Source organism: Mauremys reevesii, linkage group 10, assembly GCF_016161935.1.
Source record: "Mauremys reevesii isolate NIE-2019 linkage group 10, ASM1616193v1, whole genome shotgun sequence".
In the NCBI taxonomy this organism is placed as follows: domain Eukaryota; kingdom Metazoa; phylum Chordata; order Testudines; family Geoemydidae; genus Mauremys; species Mauremys reevesii.
The window spans coordinates 6,808,571-6,829,691 of NC_052632.1; the positions used below are offsets into that span (position 1 = coordinate 6,808,571).

General features: G+C 47.5%; 1 protein-coding gene across 1 annotated transcript; it reads left to right on the forward strand.

Annotated features, from left to right (window-relative positions):
• The first annotated feature begins 18,865 nt into the window (after positions 1-18,865).
• On the forward strand, positions 18,866-19,168 carry LOC120374108 (actin, alpha skeletal muscle-like). The gene has a single exon (XM_039493371.1). The coding sequence runs from the start codon at positions 18,887-18,889 to the stop codon at positions 19,166-19,168; it is 282 nt and encodes a 93-aa protein (XP_039349305.1). The 5' UTR covers positions 18,866-18,886.
• The last annotated feature ends 1,953 nt before the right edge of the window (positions 19,169-21,121 follow it).

Genomic DNA, 21,121 nt, shown 5'->3' on the forward strand with positions numbered 1-21,121 from the left:
AGTACCCCAGGTGAGCGGAGGCTGCTCAGCGCTGCACAGGAGGAGCTCAGCCCTTCACGGAACCAGACCACTACGTCCTTCAGTCCTTCGGCTGCTAGGTTTAGTGTACGAACCGAGGCACAATGTCTCAGCTGACTCCAGTGGAAGGCACAAGTGAACCAGTTACAACCAGGGCCGGATTAACCTTTTGTGGGGCTGGCGACAAACATATTTGTGGGCCCCCATGGAGACAATGGAGCATGGCGCGGGGAGGTCAGTCCCCAGTGTGAGGGCCAGCCAGGGGACGGCCCAGCTTCGCCCAGCCCAGTGCGAGAGCTCTAATTACATGATGCCAGCATGCCCCTTCCCCTTGTGGGCGGGCCCATACCACACAGCCCCCCTGCCCAGCACCCCATAGGCGCCAACACCCCACAGAGCACCCACAGAAAAAAAATAGTGTGTGCTGAGCACCCACCAGCAGCCCCACCAATCAGCTCCTCCCTCTCCCCCCAGCTCATCCCACCCGCCGCCGATGAGCTGTTCAGTGGCAGGCAGGAGGCGCTGGGGGGAGAGAGAGGAGATGGGGCAGGAAGAGGCAGAGCGAGGGTGGGGGGCACTCAGGGGAGGGTCGGAATGGAGCAGGAAGAGGTGGGGTGGGGCCTTGGAGGAAAGGGTGGAGTGGGGGCAGGGCACCTCAGAAAGTGAGCACCTCTGCAACACTCCCACCCTTCCCCGAATCCCTATGGCCAGAGCCTCCCCCAGACCCGCTATGCCCAGCACCCCCCTGGCTCTCCCCCATATAAATGCACAGTACCCTACACAACACCACCCCTGCCCAGCACTGCCCTGCCCACAGCCCCCCACAACTGCCCAGCACCCCACACAGAACCCCCACTCCCTACTTCCCCAACACATACAGATCTTCCCCGCCCCCTCCCAGCCCAGCACCCCCCTCCAGACTTTCCAGAGACCCGCTCCCCCACGTCCTGCCTCCCGGCTGCACTCACCAGCCCTGCTGGGAGGTGACTGTGTCTGCCGGGCTGAGCCGGCAGCGCAGCCAGGGCTGGTCCCAGGGCGGGGAATCACTCCGGCCCCTTGGGAGTGGCACAATCTGGGCTCCCTCAGGACCCACTTGCCTGGAGGGGCCCAGCCAACCCCCCTCCCCCACACACACTGTTCCCCACCCTCAACTGGTCGAGGTTGGGCAGGCTGCTGCACCAGTCCCGGGCGGCTCAGCTCCAGGGAGACCGGCGGGCCCCGTCAGGTGGTGGGGAGCAGAGACTGCCCGGAGCCGGAGGTGCACTGGGGTCCAGCAGGGGGCAGAGAGGAGCTGGTGGGTGGGGCCAGGGGGCCGAGCGGAGCAAGTGGTGGTGGGGGCGAGCCAGCGGGCAGGTGGGGTCTCAGGGTGCAATACAGGCGGGGGCCCCTTCTGAGAACGGGCCTGGCTCCATGGCGCCATTGTAAACCCGGCACTGGTTACAACTCCATGAACCCAGGGCTCACTCTATGCCGCTCTAGATTACAGTAGCCCAGGGGCTACTCTAATTTCTGCTGTCTAGCTGTGGCCCCCCTAAGGGGCTAGCTGCCAGCTAGAAATAGCCAGAGTGTCATCCACTCTCCAGCTCTGGACATGCCTCATATGCCAGGGGTTGCATGGGGAAGCGTAGGAGCCAGCTGTGATAGGGGGTTTCTTCATGCTGGGGGGAGTCACCAGGCTGGAAGATCCAGCCAGCTTCCAGCTTCTTACACCACTGGAGCAGGCTGGAGAATCTGACTCCTGGACTAGCCTCTGATCTCAAGAGGAAGAAAGCTTTCACTGTCCTGCTAAGTAACCTGCAGAGGCAGAGGAAAGAGGATGCATTGTCAGCATCAATGTAACCTCCAGTCACAACCTGCATACAGTTATACAAAGGAGTAGGCAGCAATGGGGACTAGCTTTCCACACAGAGCTGGGCCACGGGTGACAGCATCAGTGTACACTATGCGAGGCAACGTGGGGGAAAAAGGAGGAGTGTAATTATTGCCTAGGCGGTTGCTTACTTCACTGCTGCTTTGATTTCCATGTGCAGGGGTCATTACAATCCCATTACCGCTGACAATAAACACGGAATCCATCAACCCAACAGGCCGTGTGTGCGTGCGAGAGAGAGAAGGGGAGATACAAATGGCATCATAGGCTGCAGTCAGAATCAAAAGTCTGCGCTAGCAGCGCTTCTCCTTGCTATTCAAACCCAGGGCCGCCCAGAGGATTCAGGGGGCCTGGGGCAAAGTGGGGGAGCTGTGGCGCTTGTACTCACCCGGTGGAGGTCCGGGTCTTCGGCGGCATTTTGGCGGTGGGGGGCCCTTCAGTCGCTCCACGTCTTCAGCAGCACTGAAGGGCCCCGCCGCCGCCGAAATGCTGCCAAAGACCTGGAGCGACTGAAGGGCTCCCCGCCGCCAAAATGCTGCCGAAGACCTGGACTGCCGCCAGGCCAGGGCTCGCGGGGCCCCTGCGGGGCCCGGGGCAAATTGCCCCACTTCCCCTATTTCAGCTACTGCTACACTAAGGGCTCCTCTAGCTGTGACTTCCCACCCCATAAGTACTACACCCTTTCTCCCCAATCCACAATCTCATCCAGCTTCAGGTAAGCAGAGGGAGACTGGGGCTGATATCCTCAGGCTGGCTCCACTATCCGTTTATTGCTACCACAGACTCCTCACGACTGTATTATTCTGTTTACATACAGCATGTCCATACCTCCACAGGAGATCATTAGAACCCACAAGCACCAAGAAGGGAGAGCGAATCATTGCTTTACCAAAGTGAAAGCTTTATACCACCTGCAGGAAAGCATTACTTTAATTTAAAAATGAGATTATATATAATATATGGAAATTTAGAAAGAGAACGTGAATCCTTGGGAGACATCCTTACAGCTATCTTCTGCCATGCTTGAGCCAGGGGAATCCTTCCCCAGCCAGATCTGGGGCTTTTCGGGCCTTTGTATACCACTCTGGCCCTTCCAGAGCAGGGGCAAGAATGTCACCCTTTATCTGACTGTTTATAGGGAGAAAACGTACGAAGTGTTTGAATCCTCTGGCCTGTGATAGGCATGAGGTCAGACTAGATTGTCAGAACGTCCCCTTCTGGCCTTAGAATCCAGGATCTCTTTTCCAGAAAACAGACTATAAACTCCTCTTTCGCTCGATAGGCATTGAGCCTGCATATCTCACAGGAGCAGCCTGAGTACCCAGCTGTCAGTTTAAAAATACATGTTTCCACAATAGCATTCAGCAGGGATTCTCTATTTCAGGTAGAATAAATATTTTTTTAAAAAATCTAATTTAGTTTCCATTGTTAAACAATGGTATTGCCAATTATTTTATTTTTTTACCACTGTCACACTATCATTTCAGGGTGAAAGGCCACCCAATTTCTCTAGTGCTTTCTTTTTGAAAAACGAGCCCATTTCTGTATCTGTGAAACTTATGCCCCCATTCATGTTAAGCAAAGAAACTGTGTGCTCAGAAAAACACGTCTTAGATTTTAACTCTTGATTCATTACTGATAAGGAATCAAACTAAGGATGCTCCATTGTTCTCCTCATCAGGTTTCAATCACATTTCTCGGGAGAAGATGTATAGGAAGGAACTCTTTTCAGTTCATACACATCAGCTTGATGGAGTCAAGCCTATAAAAGAATTTCATTAATGGCAAATAGACTACTGTTCTTTGCCACAAAATGGATTTAAAAATATTTAAATTTCCCATCATGCTAAATGCAGACACTAACAGATTATGTATTGGAATAACAATTATTCACAGCTTTAAAGTTATTGACTTGGGAAATCTAATTGAATTTGCATGTAGATCTGGACTCCGACATATTTTATGCCCAAGAATTCTATTTGTCCACTATTCAGTATGCTTAACGATATCATCGTAAAGGTAATAGAGTAACTTTTATACTATACAGAGGTTAATGCAGTGACAGTAGTATAGTGCATGAATACATTAAGACCATTCCCTACAAAGAATTCTACAACTGGTTAAATGTCATCCACCAGAGGGAACACATAAATTAAGTGATAAGGTGATAAGCACATTGGTGCAACACATCCTTTGCCGCATTGTGGTTGCAAAGTCACAACAGAAAGTCTGACAAGCTGGGTGGGGTAATACCTTTGGGCCAACTTCTTTTGGTGAGAGAGACAAGCTTTCGAGCTTACACAGAGCTTGTCTCTAATGTACTGGGACCAATATGGATACACAACCACTGCATATATAGAAAGTCCCTCGGGACCCATCAAAGAATGGACGAGTAGGTCAGCTTCCTATACTTTGCTTTCTCTCACAAATCTATAGCAGTTACTAATATTATAGACCAGGGGTAGGCAACCTATGGCATGTGTGCCAAAGGCAGCACGTGAGCTGATTTTCAGTGGCACTCACACTGCCTGGGTCCTGGCCACTGGGGGGCTCTGCATTTTAATTTAATTTAAATTTAAATTTAATTTTTAAATTTTAAATGAAGTTTCTTAAACATTTTAAAAACCTTCTTTACTTTACATACAACAATAGTTTAGTTATGTATTATAGACTTATAGAAAGAGCCCTCCTAAAAACGTTAACATGTATTACTGGCACACGAAACCTTAAATTAGAGTGAATAAATGAAGACTCGGCACAGCAATTCTGAAAGGTTGCCGACCCCTGTTATAGACGTTGAGTGGTTGTCTCTTCTTTACTTTTTATACCCTGTGTATTTATAGAATAACTACCTCCCCTCCCAGGTCTGACAGCACTATTTTTGCCATTTAAACAAAACTTAATTAAAATTTTAATCCAAAAATGAATTACACGCTTAATAACCTCCTGGAGAGAAGAGCCCTATTCCTTCACTGCACATGGTATTGTTGATAATCATTTTTTTCACACTGTGCTTTATTAATATGCATAAGGTACATGGTCTGCCCTAAAAACGTATGATGTAAGACAGTTTTATAGGGCCAGATTCTGGTTCACATTATGTCAGTGGGACTGTCCATGGATTAAAGTGAGGATGTCACTCTCTGGTGTATGTTAGGTCACCAGCTGATAAATCAGAACAAACAAAAAGCAGTCTGCCTGAGAAGGGCACATCTCTTAAAGTCACCAGATGTAAAGAGGCTGCGTTACCTTCCTGATCACTAGAAATAACTGCAAAGGTTATTACTCATGGACGGTGTCCCTAGCCTCTCTTTGCCAGAAGCTGGGAGTGGGCGACAGGGGATGGATCACTTGATGAACCTGTTCTGTTCATTCCCTCTGAGGCACCTGGCATTGGCCACTGTTGGAAGACAGGATATTGAGCTGGATGGACCTTTGGTCTGACCCAGTTTGGCCACTTTTATGTTCTCATCAGCACATTTCTATAATTGAACTGAAAGGATCCATTAAGCTATTTATTTCACTATTTGCATTGCAGTAAGGCCTGTAGGCCTGTAGTGAGGTGGACTGGCCTTTTACTGACCCAGAGCGGGAGGAGCCCTTCGCAGAGCCCTGGTGGGCGGAGCCAGGCCATGCTCACCCCTCCTGCCAGAAGTCAGAGGGCGGGACAGGAAGTATAAAAGGCGGGTCTGGGGCCTCAGTTGGGCGGCAGCCACTGAAGGAGTCAGACGCCCCCTGCCTGCTCCCGAGCTGGGAAAGTGCTGCAGGGCCCCGTGACGCTGAGGACTGGCCAATGCGGCTGGAGCTACCCACTGACCAAGCCGAAGAGGAGTTGCCGGGACTGCTGCTGGCCTTCTACCCGGACAACCCAGAGGACCCCCTGTGGACCCAGGCACACACCAAGGGGGAGATAGGAAGTAGCCCAGGGGAACTAGACAACAGTCTAGTTAAGAGCTGGCCTGCGACGAGATCAGCGTGTTGCAGGCGGATCCTCGCTGACCCAGTGGCAGACCCCTCTGCCCCTGTTAGGGTCCTGGGCTGGGACATGGTGGAGTTGGGCGGGCCCGCGTCCAGCCTGGCACCCCACCCCTGGGGTGGCAATACTCCCCCTCCGTAGACCCAGAGGCCTGCCTCTGCCTACAGTCCGCCGAGCGAAGACACTAGGTTCTACTCATGCCTGAGCTCCCCCAGGCTGTTTGGGGTGCTGTACCCCGGCCTGAGCCCTGAGTGTAGACCCGAGACCCAGACTCTGAACCCCACTGCCCTGGCTAAGTGTTCGGCGTACTAACTCTTTGTTTGCTGCTCAGTCCGGTGTACCGGTCCGAGCCACAGACTCTTTGCTGCCCTGACTGTGGGCTAGAGATCCTGAGCGACTATCGCTCTGCCCGGACTAGTGAGCAGAGCTATAGGCTGAGTGCAACTCGGCTCATTCCCTAACTAGGAACGACGCCCCGGGGCGTAGTGAGGTGGAGTGGCCTCCCAGTGAGCCAGAGCAGGAGGATCCACTGCTAACCCACTACAAGGCCCCACTTGAGATAAGGGCCCCAATGTGCTGGGTCCAGTCCCTGAAACTGTCCCTGCCCCGAAGAGTATGGAGTCTAAATAGGCAAGACAAAGGGTGTGAGGGGAAACTGAGGCACAGACCTGGTCAGACAGCATGTCAGTGGCAGAACTAGGGGGGAGAAATCCAAGTTTCCTGACTCCCAGTCCAGGGCTCTATTCACCTGATGCTGCCACTTCTCTTTAACTTTACTACTCACGATTAAATTTAAATGATTAAAATTCAGCAGAAATGGAGAGCTCTCGGCATCGGGCAGGATTGGTTCCCTAGCAGGCAAAGACTGTCACAATCTCCTTCCTTCAGAGATAGGGCCGAGGTCTGCAAACTGCCAAGGTTACTCGCTATAGTCTCCTTCAACTCCTCGCTCCTTGTGAGAGCTAGGGGAAAAGCGCTTTCGGAACCAAGTGTTACACTTGGCAACTGGCAGAGCCACAGGTCTATTGACTGGCCTTTGCTCCTTTTTGTTTTATAAGGCACCCTGGCACATAAACATGAAAACGATGGGATGGGGCAAGGGCGAGATTCATTGCTGCTTTTCTCTGGGTTTATGCCTGTGTGGCCCTGCTGCGTTCTACCAGCATAAAGCTGCCCTGATGCAGTGAAGGAGGCCCAGAATTTAACAGAATATATATATATATATATATATATATATATATATATATATATATGTTTCTCTGTTAGATCAAGGCAGCAGTGAGGCTTATTTTACTCACAATTCTTTGCAAGCTCAAGCCCGAGGATGGCACTACATTTTTACTCTCTCTCACCCTATAAATAAAATGATAATCTTTTGCACTTCTGTGGCACCTTCTGACGAGATGCCCAGGCACTTTACAAAGGTTAATCAGGTAAGCCTGGAATCATAGCTGTGAGCCAAGATAGTATCACTGCCCCCCACTATACAGATGGAGAAACTGAGGCCCAGAGAGAGATGAAGTGACTTGTCGAGAGATCCTCAAGAAGCCTGTGGCTGCGCTGGGAGTGGAACCCAGACATGCAGACAACCAGTCTTGTGCTTTAGCCATAAGACTCTTGTGCCACGTTGCCAAAAATCAAACATTGATAAAGTTTCTCGTGATTTGCTATCAGGTTTCTGAGGAGGAGGAGGAGGGAGATCAGAGCTGTTAGCCTCTTCAAGGTTAAAGCTAAACTTATTTAAGACCATTCATCCCGGTTCTTGCTCACTCTTTCATTCTGAACAAAGACGACGTAGGAAAAGCACTCTGAGATGCAGCCTCACCGCAGGCAGCATCTAGTGGAGGAAATAAACAGCAATACATTATGAGACAGAGCTCTCGCATCTTTCCCCCATTAACTAATTCCTACGGCAGGACATGGGCACCAATTCATCAAATGTGATCAATACCTCCCCATATGCAGCGGGCTGAGGAGAGTGTGTGCTGACATTCCGATGACCTTGGGAGAACAAGGCCAGCTCCCTCTGAGCTCAGGCCAAAGAATCTGGACTGAAACAGCTGTATAAGCTCACACGTTGCTCCACACTGCAATCAGGTCGCAGCTTGTCATGGCAAACCCACGCTAGCTTTGCTCTATCTAGACCAAAGCTAGCTAGAGTTATAACGGCAGTATAGCCGCAGCAGCCTGGGTGGCAAAGCTTGTGTTTGTATCCTGGGTCCTGTAGCTGAGGTGCTAGCCCATGCCGCTACCCTCACTGCCACAGCTACACTGCTGTCGCTACTCGGATATGGCTACACAAGCTGCAAGCCCCTCTCCTGATTGCAGTAGACGTACCCAATGTGGCTTGGCACAGGCAGCATGTGGCAGAGGCAAGGAATTAGACCTGATGTCTCCCAAGTACGAGGCTAGCACCATAATCACGGCCCCGACCATCCGTTAGACACAGCCACAATACAAATAGTAAGTAATAGCAGCGGCCAATGCCTGTGCTGTCCACGTTCTGTGGATAAAGTACTTCAGTCTTCAGAAGCCAACTACATCCCTGGCCCCTATTTATAAAAATGCCAGCATGTAAATGAAATGCCCCCTATCTGTATGGCCGCAATTCAACAATGCAAAGAAGCCGTGGTAGTAAGTAGCATCAACGGATTATTAGGCACTGCGCACTTTTTGCCAGAGGGATATCCTTAGAAACCTCCCCCAACCCAATAAACTCAAAGAGCAGCAAAAACGCAGGCTTACTCATTGGCATGATGGCGGACTTTGTCTTTCACAGGAGTTTGGCTACCCCAAAATTAGAATTAGTGAGAGAGGCGGAGATACAGTAAAACTGTTTTGATGTTTGTCTGTGTGACTGAGGTTTAAAATCATTGCTGTTCGGTCTTATCAGCACGCCAAAGGTAGTTAGATAACAGGGTACCTTAAGCTGTCATTTCCTATAAGTGTATTTTAATGTGGTCTTTAGTTGACCTTTACTGTATGCAGTGGCTTCATTTGCTGTATGCTCCTCCAATGGATTTATTTTGAAAATTAGACACACGTCTGTGGTCTAGGATGCCAGATAGGAGAAATAGCATAGGTTCTGCAGGGGAACTAAACGTACATGGTGATGAGAAAATAGTCCTGACAAGCTGTTTTATAGACTCTTTAGATAGCATATTTTTACCTGTATGGGCCAAAATTCAGATTTTGTGTAAGCAGCAGCAATTCCACTGACTTTACATACAAGACTAAATCTGCTGTTTGAAGCAGTGGAAATTTACTTGAAGTCATTAACAGGGAAGGTATCCAGGGGAATTGAAAAGGATGGATAATTTTAGGACTAATTACATTTGCAGCTGGACGTGCCAAGGCGTAAAATCTCATGCATCAGGGCAACAGGCAATCACCCAAGGGTCAGGAAGGAACTCCTCCGCCCACCCATCGTAGGCAGGATTACGCAACTGGCCAGGTGCCTTATGGCCTCAAATCAGAGATGATACACAGCCAAGTGAAGGTCAGGTGTCCTGATCTGATACAGCAGGCCCTAAGGTCTTATGTCTTCCTCTAGACAAAGGAGGTTTTTAATATAAATCAAAGCAGAAACACATTCCTTTCAAATACACTATTAGATCTGGCTTTGCTGACCTGCATATTCCTCCTTCTGCAGAAGAGCAAGAGATTCCATGCCATCAGTAGCTCCTGGCAGGGGCAGCACTTCCTGCTTTACAAACCTCCAGAGTGGAACAAAGAGAAAAGTTGGAGAAGGAAAAGGACTTGAATAAAGTGGTAGCAATGCCAGATTTGCCTTTCCTACATTCAGATGACACCTGTCATCCCAGGGCAGTGCCCAAAGGGCTTCTAAAATTGCCAGGCTGCTCAGCGGTTCTTTCTTCACCTTTGAGCCTCTGAGCATAATGGAATTGAGAAAAAAAACCACACAGACATAGTGACAACAGCAGCTATCAAAATATTCCTAAAGCTCTGGGAAGATTCCATGCAAATTACATGTAGATCAATGGCTCCGTTCCATTGCTATGACATCTGGGTGGGTGTGTGTGTGTGTGTGTGTGTGTGTGTGTGTGTGTGTGTGTGTGTGTGTGTGTGTGTGTGTGTGTGTGTGTGTGTGTGTGTGTGTGTGTGAGAGAGAGAGAGAGAGAGAGAGAGCAGGGGTGGGGTTCTGCTTCTAAACACACCCAGGGAGTCATTTCCTACTGTATATAGTGGTAAGAGCTGCCCAAGGAGCCCAGAGCGCTGAGGAGAAGACAAAACAATCCCCATACATACCACAGATTGTAAAGCGCTTTGAGATCTTTCTGAATGCAAGGTGCTATATAAATGCAAGATCATTTCCATGAGACCCTATCTTTCTCATTTGTTATGAAGTCCCAAACTTCAATAGACTCATCTCCCCATAATCTTATTCTGCTATTAGAGGTAGATTTATTCTAATTTTATAATTCAGGAGATAGTCAGACCCTGCTGGTCAAGGCATCTTGCAACTGAGGGATTTATAAAATAATTGAACTTCATTTTAAAATCTCATCAGATTCACTGGTTAACACTCCCTTATTGAATCTAATTACATTTTTAAAAAATACCCTCCAGTTCCCCTCACATGTGATCTCACCTGGCAGCCAATAGATGAGTTTTTCCTGTTATTTTCATAATTTCTTCAATGACAGGAAGACCCTAGTTTTTAAGAACAAGCAAGATTCTTAAAGCATATTGTTTATATTTATTATACCAGAATCTGGGAGATCCCAGAGCCAGACAATGTTTCTTTGTGTTTTTAAATCTTCACAAACTAAAAAGCACAAATCCCTGGTCCGGAAGACATCAACAAATGGGTGTTGCAACTATCACCCATTAACAGTGTTAAAGTCAATCTCCATATATATTGTTGGCTTTTCTATCTATCTGGCCCCCATCACCGTACTCCCTGAGCACCTCTCAATCCTTAATGCATTTGTCCTCACACCACTGCTGTGAGGTAAGGTGGTGCTATCATCCATATTTCACAGATTGCAGGGACTGAGGCCCAGAGAGGCTAAGGCCCAGATCCACAAATCAGGCACCTGAGTCCCCGTTTTGGCTCCACAAAACTCCCACCAAACCTAAACTCACTCAGTGCTCAGGCCTGGATGCCTATCTCCCGCCTTAGCCCCAGAGTGAGCCGGGAGAAGACAGGTGTGCGTCTGCCTAACTTGCATGTGGGACCCAATCCAGCAGGCGGCCTTGGAGTGCACTCGCCGGATCAGGTCCCGTTTAAAATCTGGCTAGAGGACGAAGTGGTGGTAGTACGCTGCCCTTACAACTTGTAGCCCAGTGGTTAAAGCATCCGTGTGAGAGACCCAGGTTCAATTCCTCCCTCTACTAGATGGGGAGAAAGAGACTCATGTTCAAATCCTGACCTCTCAGGAACATGCTCTATCCAGTGAGCTCTGGGATATTCTGGAGTGGTCTCCCTCCATCTCTCTGGTTGAAGCTGTTCCTTGGGGAATAAGTGATGAAAGAGTCATTGGAGTAGAGGAACTGGACCTTGGTGGGTGCGCTAACGAGGATCCTCACTGTCTCTCTCTCTCTCATTACTGATCCACAGAGGAACAGCTTCACGGGAGCGATGGAGGGAGTCCTCACACCTTGCTCTCCCATGGCTCAGTGTTTAACGCACTCCCGGGAGAGGCAGGAGACCTCTGTGCAAATCCTTTCTCCACACAGGCAGAAAGGGGACCTGACCCAGGGCCTCCCAGGTAAGTGCTCTGAGCACGAGCACAAATGTATCATCATGCAGCATGGTCATCATCCAGGAGGAGCCTCTTTCCAATCCCTGTTTGACTTCTCTACAGCTGTACAGAATATAAAATCTATTTTCTAAAAAAAAAAAACTCTGAGCTAAACGTTATAAGGTGGGCAGTGACACCTCCTCCTCTGGCTGTTTTGGAGAGAGGCAGGTGCCTAACTCATTCTCCCAACAAATGACTTAGGCACCTAAGCCACCTGACTCCAGGAGCGGGTTCCTGTTCGTGGACATCTAGCAAAGCCAGCGGCCCCCTTACAGCCCTGACTTATGTACCTATCTCCGTGAGAGAGGCGGGGCTTTGCATGCCTCCCTCTCATCTGCATCTCCCATTGGCTAGCCTAGGCAACTCTCTGCCAGCTGGCTTTTGTGGATCGCATTCTAAGGTGCCTATCTCCTCCCGTTCATTGTATAGTGAGCCCAGGCACCTAATTCTGGCTTTGTGCTCCCCAATGTCATTCCAGCGCTTTCCTAGGCACGGCGACACTCAGCATCGCAATACCCAAGTCCCTTTGTGGATCCAGGCTTAAGTGACTTGGCCATGGAGAGACAGGAAGCAGAGCAAGGAACTGAACCTGAGTTTCCCAGTTCTCAGGCTAGTGCCCTAACGGGACCTTCCTTCCCGTGTTTATAGAATGACTAAGCACCACCAAAAAACTAAAATTCTAGCATTGGAATGAATGCAAAAGAGAAACAGTAAAAAAAGGAGAGAAGAGACAGATATTGAGCATTTTTGTCATTTTTTTTTATTTTAATTTTACCACTATTTTATACTTATGTACTGGCAGCATGACATGGCCAACCATCCCCACCTCCAGGAGCGAAGTGGTCAGCAGAATGTATTTTTTCCTTGAAGCTCCATTTTGTACCTCCTGTTTTCATGCTCTCACTAATAATACTGTGTTGTGCTAAAGCATCTTCCATCCAAGAGTCTCAATGCACTCAGCAATCAGTATCTCAGAACAGTCCCGCCTAATCTGCCTAGATTACCCCCATATTCCAGATGTGGCAAACTGAGGCACAAAGCAGTTAAAGGTCACACAAGATGAATCAGTGACCAAGCCTGGAATAAAACCTGTACCATTCATAAGCACCTGTTTCATGAGGCTACTGCAAGGTCTAATTCATTAGATGTATGGGAAGCCATTTGAGCTCTGGAGTGGAAGGTACTATAGAAATGCAAAGCATTGTTATTAGTAATCAATCTATGTGAGCTGGAGTTTAACCAGGGGATGAAATGGGGCTGTAAGGAAAAGTGGATTTTAATAACATTGTCGGGTTCCCTGGAGTATCACCTCTACTGTATTTATTCAGCTTTCTCTCTGCAAGTCTCATCTTTAAGCCCATGCATTTGAGGAGCAGGATCTCGAAAAGGTTGGGGAGTTTTATCTGCGTTAGAGATGTTTATTATCAATCTTGTTTATTCATAGAGGGGCAGCAAGTTCACAGTACTATGTATCCATGAAAAAAATAAATGTACAGCCTCATAGAAATTAAGTGTGATAGGTCACCCAGTGCCTGGGATAGGTGCTAGAGTTTGTGTGATTCACCTCTTTACAAACCAAATATAAATGAAGACAATGACGTTTTCAGTATGATCTCAGGTGCCTTAATTTCTGGGGGCTAAACTTCAGCCTGATTTTTACAAGTGCCGAAAAACTGCCACTCCAATTATAAAATATAGGCGGGCCTGCAAGAGGTCGTCTGGTCCATGCCTCTGCACTGAGTCAGGATTAAGTATAAAGTGTGGTCAATGGGCTCGGCTGGGGCTCGGCCCTTTGTAAAAATCAGAGCTAACGTGTGTCGAGTTGGGATCCCAAAAAATAGTTCTTTCACCTTAACCTCTCTCTGCTTAAATAAATGCTCAAGGTTGTCGCAGGATGCTTTTAAATTCTCCTTGTGTTCCGTACAAAACACCGCCCTGCTAGCAAGCAGAGATGACAGAGGACATACATAGGCCAGCCTAAATGAGAAAATCAAGGCAGCATGCTTTCTGCCTGAAGGCCAGTGATTGGTGACGGCACAATTCCTCAGTGAAGCCTAGAAATTGACAGTTTTTGACAGCATTCCCTATCATTAGGACTCACTTGCTGTCTTCCCATCCTAGATCCAATCAAACACCGCTGATTGATTCCACACCGAATATGCCACAGTTTGATATGCAAAATGAGATTCAGTTGTCACTGCACAAAGAAATTGGAGAGCAATTGCATGAGAAGTCACTGGTGCATTAAGCTGTCCTGGGATACCTACCCCCCCACCCCCTATTCCCACCCTTGTGATGGGCACCATTGGCTAGAAGCCGTAATGTATCAACATAATCATGAATGTGTTTCTTGCCCCAGAGGTTCTATTACAGCTAGACATAACCAAACCGCCTTAATTTTGTTGCATTACAATCCTCATTCCTGCAAGATTTATTGTTTAGGCTCAACTCTGAATGAGGGCCTGGATTCAGCCTGGAGCTTGTATTATAGGATTGCTGGACTATTTATTAACATCTCTGTCCACAAGAACTTGTACTGTTTGAAATAAATACTACAGGAGCCTTAATATCCCTCAGAACTAATGCTAACACCCTCTCCCCCTCACCCTTGCCCCCCCCCCAAAAAGGCAGGAAGAGAAGCAGCAGACAGCAAGGCAAAGACAGGAAGAAACAGTACTTAGCGCCTGTATGTAGGGCTTTGCATTCACAAGAGCATCCTGTGAGGTGGGAAAAATATCATTGCCCCCATTTCATAGACAGGGAAACCGAGACCCAGGGCAGGAAATAGGCCCCTCAGCAGGTCAGCAGCAAAGACAGAGTTAGAACTTAGAAGTCCCTGGCTCCCAGTCCTAGCCTATGCTGCAGAAGGAAAGAGGATGCAGAAAAAGGAGGGCAGAGAACAGAGCAGAAATCAATATAAAAGGGATGGAAAGCGAGAAACATCTAATTTTTTAATTTTTTATTATTATTTTTTTTGTTAGTTAAAAAGTGTTTTTAAAGACCCTTAGCATAGCAGCCAAGAGCTGAAATCCTGCACTCTGTATGTGGTGCAACCTTAGATAACCCATTGGTTAGCGTATGTTACATACCCTCTCTGTGCCCCATCCACACTGGATAGAAGTAGAGGTGACACATGGGCTCATGTGTCCCCCCAGATTTCTGCCAGGGTTTACGTGCCCTCCCCTGGCCCCTGCTGAATACCACCAGAGCCTTTAAGATGTGCCCCTCCCCCCTGCCATTGTCAACACAAGCCTGCCTCTTTAGCTCAAGCTGTAGAGACCCCTGTTGTGAGCTTCAGAGCTCCCCAAGGTCCTGGCCAAAGTGGTGGCCTTCAGTCTTGCATAACCCTCAGGCCACAGTGAGCAGCTGCTCTCTGACAAGATTCCCTCTCTGGCACCTTTGTCAGCTTAGCGCTCCCCATGCCGCAGCATGAAGTTCCTGAGACACTGGTGCCCTCTGGCTCTGCAAGCATAAAAGGAGCTGTAAAGCCACTGTAAGGACCTCAGAGGGGATTCCTTTAACTAACCCAGCATATAAACTTAGTCCGGTGAAAACAAACTGACCAATGCCGCCTGCAAGCAGCATCAGTGCTGAGCTGATTACAGCCCAACCCAAGAACAGTAGCATCGGGCTGTGCGAAGACGAGTGTTATTCATGCACCACTCTTTGCACTGTTCTAGCACAGTGCTGTGTTATACGGCAATTGTAGAGTATTTTAGAGGAGCCATTTGCCAAATGTAGAGGAAGGCTTCTTACCCGAGAACTTCCTTCTGTTGCTATTGAGACACACGTCTGCAAGGTTTGTTACAAGCCACCAAAAGGATTAAAGCTGAACATAAGAAATATTACTGCAGAGGTACCGGAGACAGCAGCCACAGGGGCAATAACGTAGCCACGCCAGCTATTGTATCAACAGCGTCTTACCGCAAGCAGCTTGGATTTTAATGCATGAGGCTTTCGCCTCTCTGAACAACATAGTGCAAACAAGGGCACTTCCACGGGGAAATGTTCTGCGAGCCCATGGCATTGCTGGCCCGCCAAGTACTGGCTGTAGACCATCCAGCTCTTGCATGGATGCACCTGAAAAATCTTTAGACAAGGTGATCACTGTGACTTGTAATAAAAATACTGAGTAGTCCATCTCTGCCCCTCTTCCTGTTGGCATTTCCCTAGAGAGAGGGGTTCCTTGGGCCAGTGTGTAACTATATAGCCCCCTCTACCCAGAGGCTACCCCTGGCCACCCACCTTGCAAGAGCCCCCTGGAGCAGACAGCCCAGTGGGCGGGGGGGGCGGGGGAAGGAGACACAGCCAAGATGTTCCACATCTGGATATCCCCAGGGGCAATTATTACCTGGACACAGACCTCGGAGAGAGGGAGCAAGCACATTGTCTCCCCACTCAGTCCCTGCAGTGACACAGTGGGGAATTCTCCCCCCCCACCCCAGAGAGGCTAAGCAGCCTGCACGAGAGCTCAGGATTGTCCGCACACCATTAGGCCAAGTGCTAGTTAGGCGCAACGTCGGTAGCGGGCATGGTTGAAATGGTTTTGACCTGGTCTATGTTAGCACTTACATGGCTTTCTTCATTGGCTCAGGTGGAAACAAGTGCTGAAAGCCAGTCAGATTTCCTGGCACGCAGGCATGGCTAGGGAGTTTTTGCTGCGTTTCTGCCAGCCTGGCTCATTTCAATGGAGAGAGGACTGGTTCTAACAGGATTGAGCAGGACTAGATTATCTGTCGAGGATTAAACCCTACCAGGAGACAGCGTTATGGAGAGATTATTTTGTGATTAAAAAAAATCATTTGTTGAAGGAGATCACTAGATTATCCTGCAACAAGATTCATTTATGGAGAGACAATGATAGACAATTGGGGAAGGGGACAACGCCATCTCAACGTGCTTTCCAATGCAGAATCATCCAAGTATATGATCATCCAGTTTGGGTTTTGGGAGGGAAGAGCATCCAAGATACCAGGGATGCCTCCCTCAATTTGAGAGAGAAACTTCCGGAGATGATCGGGTTAAAGGTAATTAATTTATAGGTAGTTTCTTAACTGGCCCTAATTTCTGAAGCATCATTAACCTTCTGACACAGTCGTCCAGTCAATGGAAGCCAGGGGTTGGGAGACGAGCAGCATCTAAATGGAGATTTGCAGTGAGTCCAGCTCTTTTCACTTTCCAGAGAGATGGTGGCAGGACTGGTTGGGAATATTTTAGCTCTGCATAGAAAGGGTATTTTTGCCTTATGGCCTATGAGAGAAGAATTAAAACAGAGGAGGGAAGAAAGAGAAAAATAAGAATTTAAAGAAGAAGAAAAAAAGAGCTGATCCCTCAAAGCCAAGACTGGATTCTGGAAATTCATGGGTGGGAATGAGGTGAAGGAAACATGTTGATTTGAATCCTCCTGATACAAACCTGCCTATAAACCCAAAAGTGGCCTTTGGCATTCTAGGGTGAGCGCATACCATGGGCAAGGTGGCAGAGATCCTGCCTAGAAACCGGATCTCAGTGGTGTCAAATCTGAACATGAACCCAAACTGAACCAAAGCCAGATTCAGACAGTTTCTTTACCTTTGTCCTAGTTAAAATGGAAGAGTTGCTCCTTACTGTAAGTCTCTCTTTTTCAATAACAGGCTCAGAGAAGTAGTCAAGCAAAGGAGAAAGTAGCCCCAATGGCTTATTGAGAACCAAACCTACAAATCAAAGAGCTCTGTGCTATCGCTGTTATGTTCTGGGACTCTCATCTGGGATGCATTGGCCCTGCTAAGTGGGACAGAGGTGCAACAGGGAAATAGCAATCATGGTACGGAAGAGCTTAAGACAGAGTGTTACATAGCACTTATCTGACATAAAACTATAGTTGAATACCTCGTCCATACCACTGGTTTCAATGGGAGTTAGGCGCTTATAGACCTCTGAGGAGCTGGGCTTATGAGTCTTCAGGGTTAGTATAGCTTATGAAATACCCGTCTCAACATTCCACAGAGTATTATCCTGCACCCAGAGCCATTTTCAGGTCATATTTCCTTGTGATTTCTCAGTGTGGCTACTGTGCATTGCAAAGAAGAAAGGGTGGGAAGATACAGGATTCTACAATGGGCAAAATGGGATCCCATGCAAATTAGCTGTGAAGAGGCTATACAAATTGTGTGGGGAAGGAAGAAGTGGATTTTAGGGGGTGTTTACATTTAATTTGAAAAAACATTTTGGTGCCTGAAACCTCTCTCTCTCTCTCCAGTCAGGCTGTGGCTCTTATTTTTTAGCCATATGATAGAGGGTGTAATAGCAAATCATGCCCATTTAGAAACAGATTTCCATTTTTAATAAAGCCCAGCTCTGTATCCCTTTTCACATGCTGAGCAACCTGAGAGCAAGAATGACTCAGGATGAATAAGGCTCGCAGGTTCTGTCCCATGCTGATTTTAAAATGATCCTTTCCACAGAAATGCTGCTTCGCACCCTGTACTCTTCAAATTGCTGCCTTCCATCTTTGAACAAAGAATCAGTTACAGCAAATCCTTTCTTCCTTGCTTGTAAATAGATGATCTGCATTTCTTCCGCCTCATGCACGAACCCTGAAGTCTCACTCTAACAGTACAGTGAGGTACTGGGTCTCTGGCACCTTTCAGACGATAGAACGCCACCTTCCAAGTAATGCAATCAAAACAATCCATCTAAAAGCGTTTCCTTTGGGGGGGATTGATGGGAATTGTTTTAATAAAACTAAAGCTCTGTGGGACAATGAATGGGGGCTTATTAGGACAGCCCATGAACTATTCAATCAACTCTACAGGGAAACTGACGGGGACTGGTAGGCAAAAGACTTGCTGAGTTGGAGACTTGGTGACTTACCTCTTTAAATAAAGCACGGAGAGTCTGGTGATTGGATTAATCGGACATGTCTATGGGCAAGTTTATACCTAGGTAATGAAGAAAAAATGGTGTGTAAAATACCACCACAAGCCCCACTACGGTTTTAATTTTCATTGCTGCACTAATCATGGCAGTGTGGCCTACTGGACGCAGCCCAGGACTGGAACTCAGGAGAGCTGGGTTCTAATCCTGTCCTGCAGGGTGACCTTGGACAAGTCACTTCATTGCTCTGTGCCTCAGTTTCCCCATATGTAAAATGGGAATAATGATACCCAATTCCTTTATAAAGTGCTTTGAGACCTACTGATAAAAAGCACTATCTAAAAGCTAGGTATTATTCACATAAACTGCACTCTGGTTTGTTTCACTTTCAGTTCCATTATGAAGTGTGATGTGGACCTCCAAAAGGACCTCTATGCTAACACAGTGCTTTTGGGAGGCACCACCATGTACCCTGGCATCGCTGACAGGATGCAGAAGGAAATCTCTGCCATGGTGCCCACCACCATGAAATTCAAGATCATTGCTCCACCGGAGCATCAATGCTCCATCTGGACTGGAGGATCCATCCTGGCTTCCCTGGCCACCTTCCAGCAGATATGGATCAACAAGCTGGAATATGACGAGTCTGGCCCAGCCATCGTCCACCGTAAATGCTTTTAAATGAACTACCTGAAAATGTATCCGCACAACTGGAATAGTTCTGGTTCAAATAAAAACCCTTGCCCTTGAAAAGCTTCTGAGACTATCTGATCATGTTAAATCTCCAAGGTTGGGCTAAGCTTCAGGAGAATCACACCATGTAAAGCTATCTGCTTGCATCATTGCTAACTGGGACAGTCCACTACGTGATCTAAAATTGAATTTGGAATGAGCCTTTTTTTGGTGTGTGTGAGTGGAGCTAGGTGTAGGAACTCTAGCACCCTGTGAGATTGCTGTTGCTCTAAATCTTCTCCTCCTCCTTCCAATTATGAAATTCTCTAGGGCTTGAGCCCCAGTTTTGGGAGTGGGAGAAGTAATCAAGGCAGAATGCAATGACTGAATCACTAAGCATTGCAAAAGTGCTGCATCTCTCTTTCTCCCTCCTCCTTCCTCTGAGAGGTTAGCACTCCAGTAGAAATAGGAGAAGGCTTTTGCTATTCTGGAGCACCTAAGCATTGCAATTAAATTCTTCATGGCTTGCAAAAGCGTGGTGCTAAGCACCATGCAAAGTGGGCTGCATCTCTCACAATATGAATGCTTAGAAGCTTCCGCGTAACTCAAATGGAAAATCAAGTTGCTTTGGAGTTTTGCAAAACTGAAGGCCTTATGCAGTGTCCTGAGTGCATTAAGAATATAGCTGACCACTCAAACCTACGGCGGGTCAGGTTTGCCCTTTCATAGGTCTAATTCTAAAGTCTAAACAGATATCTCTTTAATGTATTAGTAGCAATAAGAGCATAAAAACATAGCTAATGTACAGCTGACCCTTCCCTTTCTGCCACCATATCCCCTTGCAGAGGACAGCGTTATGCTGATTAACTTGTATTGCCTACAGCGCAGGAGCCGGTCATGGTCACAGAACATGCACTGCAGCTGTAGAGCCCGGATACATAGCTGCCTTTGCTATGGCATCTGAATGCTAGTTCCTCCTGACTAGTCCGAGCTGGGGCCGTGGGTGGGTTCTTGTGGGACTGGTGAAGTAGCTGCATTGTCCTTTGGACTAGCAGACTAACTTTCTCTTACTTGTTAGGCTTCTCCTGTATAACCATCTGACTAAAGTTTTAGCTGTTCTCAATCTCTCAGCTCCCCGATTTGCTCTCTACCTGCCCTGGGCCGTGTATATATCCTTGCAATTTGCATATGGCAGGAATCAAATCCTTTTTGTTGGCACTGAATACAGTAGAATCTTTTCTGAAAAACTTCCCACATCTGCCATGCAAGCTTTTAAAAAACTTGGAGCATTGTTATCATGAAGTTAAGCTAATTAAGAACCATGTTACTAAATAGTTAAGGGTAAACAGATGGGTACATACGGTAACTCTTCAAATAGGGGGACACCGATAAACTTTAATTTTTTTTCTTGAATAAAGAGCATACACACCACTAGAGAAAGTAGTGCAGGAGTTTATTGGCATTACTGCAAACAATTTAGAAAGAGCTACACTGCATGATGGAAAGGGATCCCTTGTGTTCTGTCTAGGACTCTCTTAAGAGGATGTGATTTCAAGTGGAGGACTTTAGTGTATGAGGCTCCAGTTCCAAACTTAACTTGGGCTGAGAGCCTCTTTGAAAGATCGGAACCTGAAACTGGGCTCCTAACTAAGTGGCCTGGTCTCTAAATCTGCTGAACAGCCAGCAGCTCCCACTGACTGCCATGGGAGCTGCGGGGGGAGCCCAGGACTCCTAATAAGTTTGCTCACTTAGTTCCTTCTGGCCTTTGAGTCTATGAGAAATAACTCTCCTGCAGCCAATGGATTTACACCAGTACGGAAGAATCTCTACCCGAGTGTGTGTGTATATGCAGCATGCTGAAGGAAAGAAAGGAGATGTTTCCCAAACAAATACAACTGAGCTGGCTGCTGAAGGCTTATTGCTCTGTAAACTCCTAGTGGAGAGAAGGCTCTGTAGTTTTAA